This window comes from Melanerpes formicivorus, unplaced genomic scaffold (assembly GCF_026170545.1).
Source record: "Melanerpes formicivorus ecotype bairdi unplaced genomic scaffold, bMelFor1.0.p_v2 SCAF_2, whole genome shotgun sequence".
Lineage (NCBI taxonomy): Eukaryota > Metazoa > Chordata > Aves > Piciformes > Picidae > Melanerpes > Melanerpes formicivorus.
Window position 1 is genome coordinate 57,621,201 of NW_027142354.1, and position 16,747 is coordinate 57,637,947.

Consider the following 16,747-nt stretch of genomic DNA (forward strand, 5'->3'; position numbering starts at 1 on the left):
CGCCCGGCGCGCGCCCGCCCGCCGAGCCGGCCCCGCGGTCGCCTAGCAACGGCGGCGGAGCGGCAAGGTGCGTGGCATGGCGCTGCCGGCGGGAAAGGCCCGGTGGCACCGGGCTGGGCTGGGAGAAGGAACCGGCCGCAGTCGCCGCGGGGGCAGAGCAGCCTGAGCTGGTAGCGTGGTGACGGTTCCCGCAGGGTCGGAGGGGCTGAGCCGGTCTCTGGGTCGGGCGGTGGGGAGCGGTCAGTAGAGACGAAAGCGACGCTTCCTTTGGTCTCACTCGGGTCCTGCAGGAGCTCTCGGGCCGTCCGTGTCCATGAGGGGTGCTCCAGCACTTCGGTCGTGCGTGGACTTAAGCCTGGTTCCTAGGTAAAGCCGCCCCAGCCGCCCTGTGCGCAGCTCTCCCTCTTGTCTCCCTTGACGGAGGCTACAGCCTGGTCCACCACATGGGAAAGCAGCCGAGGAGTCCCAAAGGTTGAGATGCGGGGGGCGAAAAATCCTCCCAACCGCGAAGGCAGGTGGAACTGAGGAACTGCATCTGGGTTGTGGAGCTGGGCAGCTGGCTGGGTACCTGTACCTTGTCCTGTGCAGATCAGGGGAGCCTTGGAATGGCAGCATGGAGGCAGAGGCAAGAGAGGGGGAATAAAGTCACAGGTGCGTTAGGAACCCGTCTGCACGAGTTTCTCTATTCAGGGAACAATTTTGTATCCTAATAGCTTGCTAATGGGCTGATCTCTCAGCTAGAAAACTGGCGCTTTGTCTCGAGTGCCATAAAGATAAGAATTAAATAACAATTGAGAAATACCCTGAGGCTCACAGGTGGAATAGGTCCAAGTATGAGTCCCACACTGCATTCTTCGTGCATGAGAGTGCAGATTCAGGATGTGGTGGAGCCTGGCTGGTTCTTGCACATAGCAAAGTGTATCAGGGACACTTCTCCCATGCATTCTCTGAGCTGATTATTGAAACACACAATGCGTTTAGCAGTTGGCTGTAAGCGTGCAAATCTTGACTCATTTTCCATAAAATACCCCGAGACTGAAAATGGGAGAGTGAGCTGTAGGGTGTGGAGTAGCCCAGAGGAAAATCTCACGTGGGTTTTGTGAAGTGGAGGTGACCTTCTCCAAACCTAGGATAGAACAGTAGGTATCACCACAGGTGGCTGTGCAGTAGGCAGGCTTCAAGTATCTCGAACTGGTGTCCTTGCAGTACGGAAGGGAGGTGTGAATTCCTAATTTAGGAGCCGAGATGCAGATGTTGATGCCCGAACCTCAGATTTTTGTGGAAAGAACTCTGGCTCTCCTCAAACCAGATGTTGTTGACAAAGAAGAAGAAATAGAGGAGTTCATTCTGCGATCAGGATTCCGGATTCTTCAGGTAACAGGCTGTGATGAATTCACAAGCCGGAGCAATGTTTATCTTAGCTGCCAGCGGTCAAGCCAGTAGCTAAAAGCCAGTGTGTCCAAAAGGCAGTTTGTATGTTTCATGTGCCCTCAACCACTGCTGCCAGGTTCCATAAGGGTTGATGTTGGTGCATGGCATGGAACAGAGCACACCAAGCATTTTTCTGACCACGGGAAAGCACAGATTTTGTTGATAAACTCAGGTCTAACAAACCTGTGTGGCAGATAACGTGGACCGTCCTGAAGGAGAGCAGATTGCTTTGGTGTCCCAGTACAGTGTGCCGCTGCCAGGTGGATGCTTAAAGAATTAATTGGATTAGGTAGCTGGCCAGTTGCAGCCTAAGGTATTTTGTTTCCATTGTTTTTCATGTAGGTGGACTTTATGGGCATTTAAATGTGTTATATTTCATTTACAGAGGGCCTTGCTGATCTTGTCCTTTCACATTTTGGACCTGATGTGGAGGCTGTGGGAGCATTGCTCCAAGCACTGGTGTCAGACCCCGTGCTGCTGGGAAAGGCTGTGGAGTCTGACTTCCAGCGGATTGTATTAAGCTAATATTTTGTGTCAGATCATAAGAAATGTGCTCTCCCACTCCTCTTTTGTGGGTGCCTACATGCACTCGCTCCGTGAGAGCATTTGAAAAGGAACAGTACAATTAGCCAGTCTGGGAAATAAAGCAGAGTGCTGGAGCGAGGGTGCGCCAGGCTCTTCAGTGAGGAGCCGGCAAGGCTGTGCCCTGCGTGGCAGGACGGTTTCCCTCGCTTTTAGCTGTCGTTCCTAACCGGACGGTGCTATATGCTGAACCCCTCCGATTCCGCGGCGGCTCAGCGCCTCGCTGCAGGGATGGGACCGGCCCGGCGGCCGCTGGAGGGCGCTGTGCTATCGCGGCTGCCACCGGCGGCGGGGCGCGGCCGGGGCCTCCCCTGCCGCCTCCTTCCTCCTCCTGCCCTGCCTCCTCCTTGCCTTCTGTCTGCTCCTCTGCCACCTGCCACTCACGCTTCCTCCTTCCTCTGTGTCTGGCCCCGCGGCAGCGCCCTTGGCCAGGGCTCTGTGGCCTTGAGCGAGGGACTACTGGGCTTCCGCGGATGCGTTTAACTCTTGCTTGCTTGCCCCCTTTTTTTTTTCATTCCCTTTCCTTTTCCCCATTCTGGAAATGTACTGATTTGTCTTATTCTTCTAAACGCCCATGTTGACGTTTGTTCTTTTTACTTTCCTCCCTTCCCTTTAAAGGCTGTTTCATCGGGCACAGCCTGGAACACAGGAGGAGGAGGAGAAACTTCTTTGGTGTATCACAGTATCACTTAGGTTGGAAATGACCTCGAGGATCATTGAGTCCAACCTATCAACACAGACCCCAAGTGCCAGGTCCAATCTCCTCTTGAACGCCTCCAGGGTCGATGACTCAACCACCTCCCTGGTGTGATGGTGCTGGAGCCCTGGAGCAGGCTGCCCAGAAAGGTTGTGGAGTCTCCTTCTCTGGAGAGATTCCAGCCCCACCTGGACATTGTGATGCTGGGCAAGCTGCTGTGGGTGCCCTGCTTTAGCAGAGGAACTGGACTGGATGATGTCCAGAGGCCCCTTCCAGCCCCCACAATTGTGTGATTCTGTGGTTTATGTGAAATGTATCAGAAGACAAAAGAAATTAATTCTCTTTATTGTTTTGTTTTGGTTTGTTTTAATGGCAAGATGTTTATAGCATTTCCTGATGTCTCCAGTGACTTTTTGGCACCAGGGTTATTAAGAATCTGAATTTGTGGTACTCTTGCCTAAGTCTGGGCTTGAAGAATGCACTTCCCCCCTCCCCCCCCCTTCTCTTCAGGACTGCCATATTCCTTCATAACTTCCCAAATTTACTCTAAACCTGGCAGCTTGCAGGCTAGGCAGCTAATGTGATAATCACAAAGCCAGAGTACTGAATGAAAATTAGAACAATTGCATAATTAATGGTGTGGGCTGAAGAGAAAATTGTTTAAAAGTAGAACATTGTGCTGGAGCAGCTGAATAATTAAAGCCTGTCCTTGTAATGCTCTTCACTTTTTCTGCAGAGTACCCTGACTATCCTTTAAGTCATCCAGCACTTAAAATGCTGTAGTTTGTGTGGGCTAAAATCACATCTTACTCAAATGGCCTGATTGACTGCTTAATTAACTTGGAAAACTTGTGCTCTTTGCTACTCTGTCTCAAAGAGGATGACATCTGGGGGAATCAGTTTAGACTGGGACATTATTTGGTGCCTGCTGTGCACTTAGAAGATGCAACTGGAGCAGAAGACTGTATCCTACCTGAGGTAGCAGGCTAGCTCAAGTTGGCAAGCTTGTTTTTTCACTCTTTTTTTTCCTCTATAGAAACGGAAGCTCCAGTTAAGCCCAGAGCAATGTAGCAACTTCTATGCAGACCAGTATGGGAAAATGTTTTTTCCTAATTTAACAGCCTATATGAGTTCTGGACCTTTAGTTGCTATGGTTCTTGCCAGACATTCTGCAGTCTCCTACTGGAAGGAATTGCTTGGACCATCAAACAGCTTAAGAGCTAGGAGGACTCACCCTCACAGGTAACAACCTGCTGATTGGCCTCGGGGAAGTCAGAAAGATTTTGTCCTTCTCTTAATTGAGACCAGAATTTCTCTCCTTTTACAGCAGAGGTACAACTTTTGTCTGTTAACTTTTCAGTTTTGTGTAAGATAGCTTTTCACCTGTGTTTTCTTTTAGTATATAAAGCTCACTCATTTTATGGAGCATGCTGGGCACATGAACATAAATTTTAGGTACCTACCTATATTTTTCTATACCCAAAATCAAGCCAATGCCTTGTTAGTTATTCCACATAACATTGATTTTTATGTGCTCTTAAAGTGTAGACAATTGGAAAGGATTTGCAGCTGCCTACCAAGCATTTTTTGTTTTCCTCTTGTTTTTAGCTTGAGAGCAATCTATGGGACTGATGACCTGAGGAATGCACTTCATGGCAGTCACAGCATTTCCTCAGCAGAAAGAGAAATTCGATTCATGTTTCCAGAAGGTAAAACAGGGCAAATGACACGTTGGCAGTCTTGGGAGGACAGTGTCCTTCCCCATTATTGCTTGTCTCTGTCCAGACCCTAGATACAATTAGATTTAGAAGAGGCTGGATTTGTGTTTCTTTATGAGCATGTGAGTTTCTTTATGTATGAGCTGGTATTTTCTGCTGTGAAAAACATACCACATCTGAAGAGCCATTACAGGGATTGCTTCCACTTTTCAAAGCTCTGTGGTCTTGGAATTAGAGCAGACTGAGCTAGTAAATGAGAGGAAATGGGAAGCCATTACACTCTAGCATGTCCTTCTGGCACTGTCAGCCCTGGAGGCTCCTGTTGGCTTGAGAAGACCAGACTCTTCTTGGGCTGAGGCTGAGTAATTCCTGTTCAACAGGATATTGCAATTCCAAAGCTAAGTGCCAGAGAAGTGGGCATAGAACCTGGGAAGTCTGGGAGGGGATCTCTTGTTTGTAGTGTAACAGGTGAAAAATGGCTTTGCTCTTTGAGAGACGCAAGAGAAACTGCTGGAATAACTTGTCTGGTTTTGTCAACTGCAAACAAGAGGTTGCACTTCCCTACAAACCCTAGCCACTGTAAACCATGTCTCTTCACCCTCATGTCAAAGCAGGACTTCAGGTGAGACTTTTTGGGTCTTCAGAAGCCAGTTTCACACTGCAAGAAGAAAGTACTAAGTGTGGGATATATTGTTTCTCCCCTGCCTCCAGCACATTGTCAAGGACATAAGTTTTCCTCAGGTGATTTTCTCCCCTTTCATAATTGGCTATAATTAGTAAGGTTACCTCAGGGACATTGTGAAGGGGTTCAGAGAGTTTCTTTGCAGCTTGTTGTGGGAGAAGCTATAAAAACCATTATGTATTATTAACTTATTAAGGAAAACAGCAGCTCCCATATAAACAACCTTGGAAGGAATGCCCCTTTTAAATCACTCTACAAGTTGCTTTCCAACACCTGTGGTTATGTTTTACAGCAATCTTGGAGCCAATTCCAGCTGGCCAGAGAGCCAGGGATTACTTGAACCTGTATGTAAAGCCAACCTTACTGGCTGGGCTGACTGCCCTGTGCAAAGAGAAGCCAGCAGATCCCATGGTATGTACCACTCTGACAGTGTTGTGTTTTATGCTCTGTGATGCATTTACTTTGTACTGGTAAAGGAAAGCTACTCCTGTTACGAGAGCTTTGCTAGCTGCCTGCTGATGAGCTCATCAAATAAGGTTTGCCTTGCAAGAAGGTGATTGGTTTGTTAATACATGAAACCAGGGTCAGGACTGAAGGAAATCAGCCTTGATAAAATAGCAAGGGGTATAGGTGATGACTTTCTAACATGTAGCTGTTGCAGACAGCTGAAAGATAAACGAGTGCTATCATATGATGTCCATTTTTGGGGTTTTTTACTTACTCTTTCTGAGATGGGCTTGAGATTAATATCTATCATATGAGAAGTATGTAAGCGAGGTCAGATGCTGATCGCTCTGGTAGTAGTTAACACAGTTAAGTCAAATTCTCTAGAGTTCTTAGCAAAGCTCTCTCTTTTTTGTCATTGTTATGTTTAATATTGTCAATCCTGCTTTGGGCCAAGCTGTTGGTTTGACTGCACAGCATTAAGGAGCTCTACAGTTCACCAGGAAAGTGCATTATAGTTCTTTAGAGTGAAACCTCCCTTGGATGGTCAAACTGACCTGCAGAAAAATCAGCTTTGTAGCTATCAAGCTGATGCATCTTGCTCTCCTCTCACACATTCCTTTTACAGTTCTTTGTGGAAAGACTCATTTCCTGTTGTGTTGGTTGTTGTTTTGGGGTCTTTCTGGGGGGTGGGGGTGGTGTTTTGTTGTTGGTTTTTTGTTGGTTTTGTTTTAATTAGGTTTTTTTAATTGTGGTTTATTGGTGGGGTTTTTTCTTTAGTGGTTTGGTTTTTTTGGTTGGCTGGGGATTTTTTTCTCTGGACTTGTGGGTTTTGTTTTGTTTGTTTGCTTTTTTTTTCAGTCCTTAAAATCAACATTTGTCTGGGAAAACATGATTAATGTTGTTGTGTTCTTCAAGTTCAAGCTGTTGACACTAGTACCTCTTCAAGAGTCAGCTCTCTGCCATATTAAAATCTGGTTTCTTTTTTCCCCTCTTACCTGCTAAGTCACATTTCTCTCAGTGTTTGTTTTTACTTCCAATTCATCTCAGCATTCTGAGCACAATTTTCTAGCCACTTAGGTGATAGCTCCGTGGAGCCCATGCTTTGCTCCTTTGCTTGCAAGAAAGCTGTGAAGCAGTACTGGTAACTTTGCTACAGTTAAAACACTTTTGCTCCTTCTTCCCTCTCCATAACATCTGTGACCCTGTAACACAAAGAACTTACTTTAAAATTTCTCCTCTTCCCAAGCAGCCTTTCTGAGGGCTATTGCAGTTTGGAATTGTTTTCTTGTTTGCTTTCCATGTCTGCCTTGTTCTTACTGTTCTGCTGACTAACCCCTGAGCGCTCTGCTCTTTTTGTACCTGATAATAAAAGAAGAGTGTTGCTTGCCTTATTGATCTACTATTCTATCAGTTCTTTCACTTCACAGCATGGTATGAAGTTTGTGGTACTTAGCATTCCAGAAACTAGTTGTCAACAGCCTTGTGAGGTAAATAAGGATGTGCTAAAAACAGCTCTTTGCAATGGAGAAATCGAGGCAAAGGGTTAATTTGCCAAAGGTCGGGTGAAGTTAGGACTCAGCATTCCTACCTCCCACCTTCTGTAAGTACAACGTGCTGGAAGAACCTAGAGGATGAATTTCAAGAAGCAACCATGTATTAAATTTTAGGTACTCTGAGGTAATTCCAGTGCAAAATCCTGGCACTTTTAATGCATGATGAAGAAATTAAGTATCTCTGAGGGTTGTTGGGGGTGATATTTCATGAAGCAGTTTCAGGCCTATTACACAACCTCATTCTAAAACAGTCCTTAGGATTATTTGAAGTATGGCTCAGAAGTTCTTACACAGACACAAAGACAGACATTGCCTGAAAAAAAAAAGCTTGTTTTCTAAAGGTCAGTGTGAGTTGTTCAAAAGCAATATGAGCTGTGAAGGTTTAAAAGAACATTTTTAAACCCCAGGTTCATTTGTGTGTCTGTTTTTTTCTGAGAGGTCTTCATTTTGCAGCACAGTAGGAGAGTGTCTGTGTCTGAGGTTTCAAATCATGCTTTTGATACTGTCCTGTACATTCAATAGGAAACAACAGAGGACTGAATATGTTTGGGTATTTTTTTTTGTTGCACAGACTTGGCTTGCTGACTGGCTGATTGAACACAACCCTAATAAACCCAGGGTACAATATCAGATCACTGAGTAGGAGCATCAGGAGTGAGAGCCTGATGGGAATCACCTCAAGCGTTCCAAGTTAAGATACATGCTTTCATTGCAGTGTATCCTTTGGCTATGTAAATCCATATCAACTGAAGTAAATGTTTCTGTCTTAACTACCTGTCTCTTTGTGGAATAAATGAACATATGCTTAACCAAGATGTAATAGTTCTAGTAGCTTTGCTATTGACAAAGTGAATGGAGAGCTACATAATAAATTCACGGTGTCATCTGCCTAGAAAAATACACACCTCCCATCACGGTAGGACTTAACTGCTGATTTCCTCATTTTTATGGGTTTGGGTGTCTGGGGAGAATTTCCATTAGCCCAGACTCCCCAGTGCAGTACGGCTGGCCTCTGCCTTGCCAAACAGCTGTGTTTCAGCACTTTTGTAATCAGGCACAAATTCCATTTTGAAGGCAGGTACTTGTGAGTAACTTAGAACTCCGTTGCTGGAGGCATATTAGCACCTTCAGAATCTTAACTGCTGCTTGCAACACCGACCTAAGGTCACTTTTCAAGATGGGTCACTGGAGCACTTGTCAATGTAATTTGGAGGATTTATTTGAAGTTAGATTAGTGGTGAAAGGCACAGTGATTATAAATCGGCCTTTGATTTCCACTCGAAGTCTCAAGAAGGTGTATTTCAGTCAAGGACTAATGCTATCTTCCAGCATTTGTTTGAAAGAAAGGTGCTTAATTGGAGCAGCTCAGCTCAAGGGTGTTGGTTTTTGTTCTCCTGCTCTTCAAAGGTATGCTGATTTCTGTTGTTTTCCTTCTATGGTTGTTTACCCTTGAACTTCAATGTGTTCTATTTGAGAGTTTAAAGAGAAAGCGTTAGGGGCCAGCTGCTCGACAGGCAATGGCTTAAATCCACACCATTACCTTTGCTGAAGTTTGGGGGGGGGGGGGGCAGGGGACTAATACATTTTGTTGAATGAGCTGCTGTTAATCTCAAGCTTTGTATCTTAGGGTCTGAGTGGCTAGGGTGGAGAAAACAATGTCACTTGCACAACTCTGGAATCTTAGTATGCTTGACTGATGCTAACCAGCCAAGCAGTTCCATCATTTCATGAAAAACCTTGCTCCCCCAACCTGAGTAATTACCAGAAACTGAAGTCAGCTGTCTGTAACATTAAACTTCAAGCCAGTTGTTTATCTTCTCACTGGAACAAAACACTTTTGCCAGCCCAGAGAATAAACATTTAGAAAGCTGGTTCCTACAGCATCAAGCCCAGGACTTTGGGGAGAAGAAATTTAAAAAACCCCAAACCCCAGGCCTCAAATATGAAGGGAAAAAAAAATCAGATCTGCTTCTAACTAATTTATTTTGCCTGTAATTATTGTCTCCATATGTGTCTGATTGCTCCTATTACAGGACAGTTGTACTTTGTGGTTTCCTGTCAGCTGAACCAAAAAGTTTCTTTTTTGAAGACGCCAGAAACTGAGATCTGGTGAACTCACAAGACATTCTCCTGTATTTTCTTAGTTGGTGTGGCATTTGCCTGCTAATTTTGATGCAATGCTGCTTGACAATAAATATCTCCTGTCTGTTACTGCTGGAGGTTTCATCTTTGGTTTTGTGTTATGTTGTACCTGTGGAAGATCAGAACTTCCACAGAGAATGTGTGAGTCCTTACCAGGAGAAAGGGCAAAAGCAGCTGGTGTTGCAAAAGTTACCTTTAGAACCCATGCAGTAAGACATTTAAGTCATTCAGGTGTGTGTCTGTCATGGGTTTATTCTCCAGTATTAGAGCTAACCCCTTCAGTTGCTGACTGCTGTTCACATTGTTCCAAAGGAAGGGTAGCAAGAGAAAAGACACCTTCATTGTGTGGGTGCCATCCTGACTCACTGTGTCTGTACACCCAGGCCAAGCACTGCTGCAGCAAACCTGACAGCTGAGATCACAGCATTGATAAGTAGGATGTGGGCAGGAGGTCAGCCTCGGGAATGTGATGTGGGCAGCCAGCCTGGTCCCCTGGGGGAGCTGTCACACCACAGGAGAGGCTTCTGGAGGACTTGCTCCTTACATTTCTCTTTGTCCTGAGTTTTCCCTTTGGCTCAGGGCAGTATAGGCTTTGCCAGTGCTCTAAATCCATATCACAGAAAATGTATCTTTGGGAAAAACAGATGAGCTGAAAGATGTCTTAATGTTTGGTATCTGTTGGTGTAGGCTGCTCTCTGCAGGAGCAAGTGCCCTCTCTTCTCCCTCTGTCAGGTCAAAATAATTACCTTGCCTGTTGAGTTTTATTGGGGATTTTTAACTTTGAGGGAGTTCATTTTAGTTTTACTGCCTGAGTGCTGGAATAGAGCTGTGTCCATAAACCCAGCAGCTCAGTCTGTTTCCCATGATTCTGTTTTCTTAGCAGACTTTCTCCTGGAACCTTGCTTGGTCTATGCTTGCTGTCACCTGCACTGGAAATTACTCTTGGGACAATACAGATGAAACTAGTCTGAGGTGTACAGTGTGGGACAGTTCAGCCTTCCTGTCTCACAAGGGATTTACTATCTTTAAGAGCAGTTACACTACCAGAACTTTGAGCATGCTTTAACGATGGCAGAAACCTCAATCAGTGCCAGTTCCCCATTGCATATGTAAGTCAGAGCATTCCAGCTTGCTGAGCTCAGAGATGAGTTACTGTTCAGAACTCAGGACTTTAATTCAACAATAAATAGTTACATGGAGGTTTTCAGATCCTCCTCTTTCTCAGGTAGGGGGGAAAAAGGCTTTTCTTTCTTCATTCCAGCTATTAATTGTGACTGTCCTTTTTAACATCAGCTGTCTAAGCAGCACTGGTACACAGGTGATAAACTGAGGGACGTCTGTCTTGTGGCACTATATGAAGGGAAGGAGTTCTTCTTTTCAGTGCCATATTAGAGTGAAAGCTAAGGGTCACTCAAGGATCTTAGTTAATTTTAATTGGTTAAGTTGGGGCAGTCAGATTAAGATAACTCATTCTGGACAGCAAATGTTGGTCAATTTTGGCACTCCCTCACAGCAGTGGTGTAAATACCAGGGGGTTAACATTTCCTGTGCAAACAAACAAAACCCAGCAGCAACAAAAAAAAGTCCAAATAAACAAACAAGCAACAGCAACCACACCCTGAAAAGTATTTTTGTTTTATTGCAGAGCTTTTTGCACCTTGTCACTTGCTCTTTTTTTGCAGTACTGTTTCCTTTTAGATGCCAGACAGTAGATTTGTTCCTGGACTGGGCAACAGAACTTCAGTGCTCTCTACTGATTACCTGCTCCTTTGCTATACTCAAGCAGGCTTAGCTCAAACCAGCATGGCAATATCACAGGGAGTATCACAGGTACTTTCTTGTTCTGCTGTTAGTGAAACCTGCTGTCTTTTGGATAGTCAGTCAAGAAGAGCTGCTTGTACCTAGAAATCTTCTGGAGTCTGGATGAGCTCCTCTGGGTCTAGAGTGTGTCAGCAGCATGAGCGATGTGTTGAGTCTCCTTGGGAGGATGCCTGTCGAATTGTTGTTATGCTGCCTCCTGCCAAGTGATCCTGGAGAGGCTGCCACAAGCTCAGTGGAGAGCCTGTTGTTGGTCTTCTGAGCCAGAAAGGAGGCATTGTTGTAAGATGAAGCAGTTGGTGGGACAAGAAGGCAGCTCGCAGACAGGTGGGTGAATGATACTCTAATAATGGTTAGACTGAAGGAAGGATTAAGGATTCTTTTCAGCTAACTGCTTGTGAGTGTTTTACAGCTGAGGGAGCTGATGCTTCCACACAAAATGCTCCACGTGGTGCCTTGCTGTGTGTGCTTGCAGTTGTCTTGTATGGCATCATACTTTGTCTCCTGAGAACGCTCGCAGCCTCTTTCTTGCTTAGCTGTGGTGCTGTTCTGAAGCAGGGCTATTGAAAACCCCCACAGACTCACTTGTAAATATGATGGTAAAAAAAGGTGCAGGTATTGTACTCACTTGGGATATCTGAGTCAGCCTGGGAGGATCTTCTGTGTTACTGGAGAGAATTGTGAGAGGCAGCTAGGTGCAGTCTGTCCCCGCATGAGGAATCTCATATGAACTCACTCGAAATTCCAGGGAAATGTTATGTGCAAGAGCCTAACTTGGTTCTGAATCCTCTTGGCTTCAGTAAACTCCTCTGCAAACCACCCACACTCCTTTAGAATCTATTTATAGTCAGTGCCTAAGCTCTCATTTCCTTGCCAGGGGACAGTTGGGTTTTGTTGTGTTTCCAGAATCGTCAGGTCGGGGAATTCTGCCCTTCCCAAGGCACGGTCTCCTTGCTGGGCTGGCTGGCGGGTCTTATCTCTCTTAGGTGCTGTAAAGTTTTTGTGTCTTACTGGGTGGCATTCCTGCTGCAGTGTGAATGACAGCAGTGGTTTGTATGTGTTCAGTTGTGTGTCAGGCCTCAGCTCCCCACGTGAGAAAATTCCCAGGAGCGCTTAACGGACGCGTGCGGATAAACCTCCTGCGCGCCCCATAAAGCCCTTTGCTGTGGGCCACTATAAAGCAGTCATTACAGGGTGATGTTTAAACTTCTGAGATGAACACAGCCTTTCAATTGCACTTACTTATTTTTATAATGTGTAATTTAGCCACTGGAGCGTGAGAAGTTAGGGCATGGCAAAGCCTCCTCAAGACCAGTGCTTCCAAGCGGGCTTTCAGTTTGCTCCGCTGTAAATCTGGAGCGCTTCCATTCCCTTCCTTTGAGGAGAGAAGGAAACTGGGATCGTTCCTGGGAGCTGCTCAGCTGCTATGTTATCTGTGCATCTGCAATGTATTGTCAGGTGTTGGCAGCGCACACTCTCCACTCCTGTGGAGTTTGTGCCAGGTTGCTCTGGAGCCAAACTCAGCACCATTCTGTGCCTGCAGAACCTGTTGTCCTTTGCCATTCTGCTAAGGAAGTTGTGCAATGGTAGTTTTGCCTGGACAAGGGGAGTTGGATCAAGCCTCTGTCTGAGAAACAGATGCTCGTTTCTGTGACCACCCCACATTGAGCTAGCCACGAGATCGTTCCCAGCTACTTCAGGTTGGACTCGATGATCTTTGAGGTCTCTTCCAACCTTTGTGATACTGTGATACTTACAGCTTCCACCTAAGCTATCCCATGAGGCAATTTCAGAGTGCTGCTTTTTTTTTTCCTTCAAAGGTCTTCCATGTAAATATACTGAATTGACCAACAAAGTTTTGACCGTGACTGTCTTTGTTTTGCAAAGTTCTCTTGTAAACAGGCACCATGCTGGCTTCCCTGAATAGCACCATCAATGCAATTGAATGGCAGCAACAAAGGGGTAGGAAATGAAATGTCCATTCAATTTCCTATTCATGTAAGTGATAGTTTATCATCGTGATTATTAGCTTCGTGGAGTTACGATCTGTGGTGGTTCTTCAGCCTTTTATTGCTCCCCCCCCCCCCCGGTTTTTTCTTCAAGGAACTGCAATAAACGTTGCCTCACCTGAGTGCTGCCTCAGTGTCGAGGCATTCTCCAAACTTACTGTTAGGATCCCAATTAATGCATCATTGCCTATGGCAAAGAATGGCACCACCATGGTGTGTCTTTAGCACTTGCTCACCCTCCCTGTAAAATGTCCTTTTTTAAGACGTGGGGTTCCTGGAATGAGCAATTTTGAGTAACCCATAAAGATATCTTTGATAATGATATCTGTTTTCTTTCTATCTTCTCTGCTCAGCAGATGAGGCAACACTGGACAAAGGAACTAGCAGTACACAAATGGTACAAGTGTGAAGGTCAGGGACAAAGGAGTGAAATGACTCTCCTTGTGTCATCCTTTGGAGAAGCAGCAAGATCAAGAATAAAACTGATCTCTCTCTTTAGTCCCAGCTTTGTGTCACATCAGTTGAGCTGCAGATCAGTGTATCCCTTCAATAAAAAACCCACAAACAAACCCTGCTTGTAGTGAAGGAGATCTGGCACTGTGTCCTGCACTAAGCCAGCCTAGCGTCCTCTGAGGGAAGGTGGAGGAGCTCTCTTCACTGTCTTTGTTTTGGAACAGAACACAAGGCTCCTGGACCCTTAATTCAGTCTTGCCCACCAGTCTTCTGTGTGCCTAACCCCTTACCCAGTACCCTGTGGACTGCTAGACTGAGCAGTTCATGTCTTGGAGTGCTGGTGCCCATGCACTGCTGCCTGCACTGGGCTTTGGAGTGACTGCACAAGCAGGTGGTGCCTGCACACACACTGCTGGCAGCTGCATGTTTTAGTACCTACCTGGATGTAGGAATGGGGAGTTAAACACCCATGTCCTCAAGGTTTGCCAGTGGTTTGGTGCTTGGATGTTTGGCATGTCATTTTGCCAGGTTTCCTTGCAGGCAGTGACTGCTACCTGAGTGTGTGAGAGATGCTGTTCTAATGCAGAGAGCTGCTGCTGTTGCGAGTCTGCTAAGGACTTCTGGGCTTCCTAAATCAGTGGTCAGCAATGGCTGGCCAGCTTTCAGTTCAGCCAAGGCTTATTTTTAAAGGTAACATGTATTGCAGAATAACCTGAAAGAAGCAGCTGGTCTAACACCTCATCAGAATGTCTTCTAGTGAAGGAAAAGGTCACAGCAGCACGTCTCTTGCCAAGGCATTGCAGTAACTGTTACCTGTGAATTCACTTCAGTGGGGATTAATTGAAGCCAGAACAACATTTCAATTGAAAAGAGTCATAAGAAAACTTACAGATAACCCAGCTGTGGGAGAGGGGAGCTGTAATGGAGAGTGGAGAGTGAGGGGTCCTGCTTCACCTGTGGGAGTGAAAATGAGCAGAGCCAGCAGAGCTCTGAGGTTGTGTCTGTACTGAACTCACAGGTTGCAGTGCAGCTGTGAGACTGGAGTGGTTCAGCTCCAGTGCTAGAGATGAGTGTGGCCAGGAGGATCCACATTTCCCTGCTCTAGCAGCATCTCTGTTTTGTTTTCTCATCTGTGTTGCTGTCTACAGCCACTGAAAGCAACGATCCAAGAGGAAACAGCACAGCATGTTCACTTACAGCATCTTCTGGAGCTGTGAAACAAACAGGTAGAGAAAAGGCCATCTGAGGACAAGTGTGTTCCTCTGCTCTGCAGAGCTCAGCTTCAGCTGCCTGTGTCATCTTCAGAGAAAAGATGCTTCCCTGTGCCTCCACCATGCAGATTCTCTTCCTGAGCTCTGCACACCTTTAATGTTCAACCCACCACATCACCTCAGTGACCACCACAGGTGTGTGGAGGCAGGACTCACCTGGAGGCAGAGAACAAGGACTGATGGACCAAGTACATTTTCTACTTATCCCCCCCACTGTTTTCTGTGCTCAAACAGTTGATGTGAGCTTCATCAGGTGATGTGAGGGGGGAAAAGTGTCAGGTAAAGTGGATTTTTTTCAATGCAATGCAGAGTTTTGTGTGTGCTGCTATAGATTTACTGCAGAAAATAATGTTGGGCCATGTCCTTAGGTACTGTGATCTGGTGTGATTCCACTGAGGTGAATGCTGGTGATGTCAATTTGGTTTTGACCTCAGAACTTAACATCCTGGCAGCAGAAACTGCCAGCCTTTGATTTTGTACTCCCTTGTACTGACAAGACATTGGGACTGGAGAGATAAAGACCCAATGAAAATCAGTTGTGTCACTGTCACCTGGTATTACCTTGCAGTTCTGCTACAGCTTTTCTTCACTGTGCTTGAAACACAGTTGAAACACAGAAGAGTTTTTGGAAGTCACCCTCTGTGTGTGCCAACTCTCCTGTGCCAACCCAGCAGCACCTGTGCCAGGTGGGTTTCCCAACAATAAACCATGGCTGTTCTGTGCACACAGGTGTAACATCAGATTGTTCCTGCTCATGGAGCTTGTAGGAATTGCACACTGGGCTAGAGATGACAGAGTGCTGATGGGAATTTGTTCAACCTTTAAAGGGGAAAAAAAGAACCAGCTCCTGCAAGTTCCTTCTTACCTTGGAATGTAGTGCAAGGGGAACGTGTTGAGGCATGTCCTCTGCTGGCTGCTTTCAACAACAACAACAAAAAAAGGGGAATTCTTTACTTAAATAAAAAAACCCAGGAAATTTCCCATTCCCCCCCCAAGTATGTTTAGGTAACTGAAGCACATTCCCACTTGGAGAGATGGGCCTGTTTTGCAAGGGAAAACCAAAACATTCCAGTGCAGCTAATACTGCAGCTCCTCTGGTGTCTTAAGTTCAGGCCACAGCAGGAGGTGCAGACACCTAAGGGGAACGTGGTGACTTTCTCGATCTTTTCTTTGGAAGAAATAAGATGAGTCACAATTAACCCCTTCAGCTGAAGTAGTGAGGCTCTGGGAAGTGAGAGAAGAGGTTGGGGCAGAAAGTGGCTGCCTTGGGCAGTCTAAGTCTCTGCCTAGACTGAGCAGATCTGTTCTTGCCATTGGTGCTGTTGTGTCTGACTTCCCTATGTGGAAATCAAGGGGGGGTGGCCTCATTCTCTGCTTTCAAAATGCTGTTTCTTCCTTGAATGGCTGAAAGTACAGAGAGAATGTCCTGAGAGAAGGTATCTTGACCCTCTGGAGGACATGTAGTGCCCCCCCATAAAGAGGGCTGTGCTCATGTGGACAACTCATGGCATTTGTTTGTTCCTGTCTGACTTGCCAGCCACACTGAAGTTTACTTGAGTGCCCACTGCAGTGGGCAGGACATTTTCCCTTGGCTGAAAGGCTCTGAAAACTCTCTTCAAGCCAGGACTGAGTTTTTATGGTGGTGGTGGCAGTGGGGTTTGGTTGGGGTCTTTCTGTTAGGTTGGCTTGGTTTCTACTGAAGTGCTTAAACTGGGTTTATGAATTAAATTGAGCCATCACTTACCTGTGGGCTCTGCTTCTGGCATGGGCCTCTTAGTTCTAATGGTGTGTCCTGCCCAAAAGAAGTCTTCTTGGCTTGCATCACTTCAGGCCAACTCAATGCATTCCTCTTTGTCATTGCAGGAAGCATAATTCTGCTGCCTTTCTTACAACCATCTCTTGTACAGCCTTCCCTTCGAGATGTCCAAGTCTGATGTAATGATC

The 16,747-nt window shown here is 45.9% G+C and overlaps 1 protein-coding gene across 1 annotated transcript; it reads left to right on the forward strand.

Annotated features, from left to right (window-relative positions):
* The first annotated feature begins 288 nt into the window (after positions 1-288).
* On the forward strand, positions 289-9,366 carry NME5 (NME/NM23 family member 5). Its single transcript, XM_068162896.1, has 6 exons — positions 289-366; positions 1,207-1,374; positions 3,747-3,952; positions 4,319-4,419; positions 5,403-5,521; positions 7,682-9,366. Exons 2-6 carry the CDS (start codon positions 1,246-1,248, stop codon positions 7,751-7,753), a joined length of 627 nt encoding a protein of 208 aa, XP_068018997.1. The 5' UTR covers positions 289-366; positions 1,207-1,245; the 3' UTR covers positions 7,754-9,366.
* Positions 9,367-16,747: the final 7,381 nt, after the last annotated feature.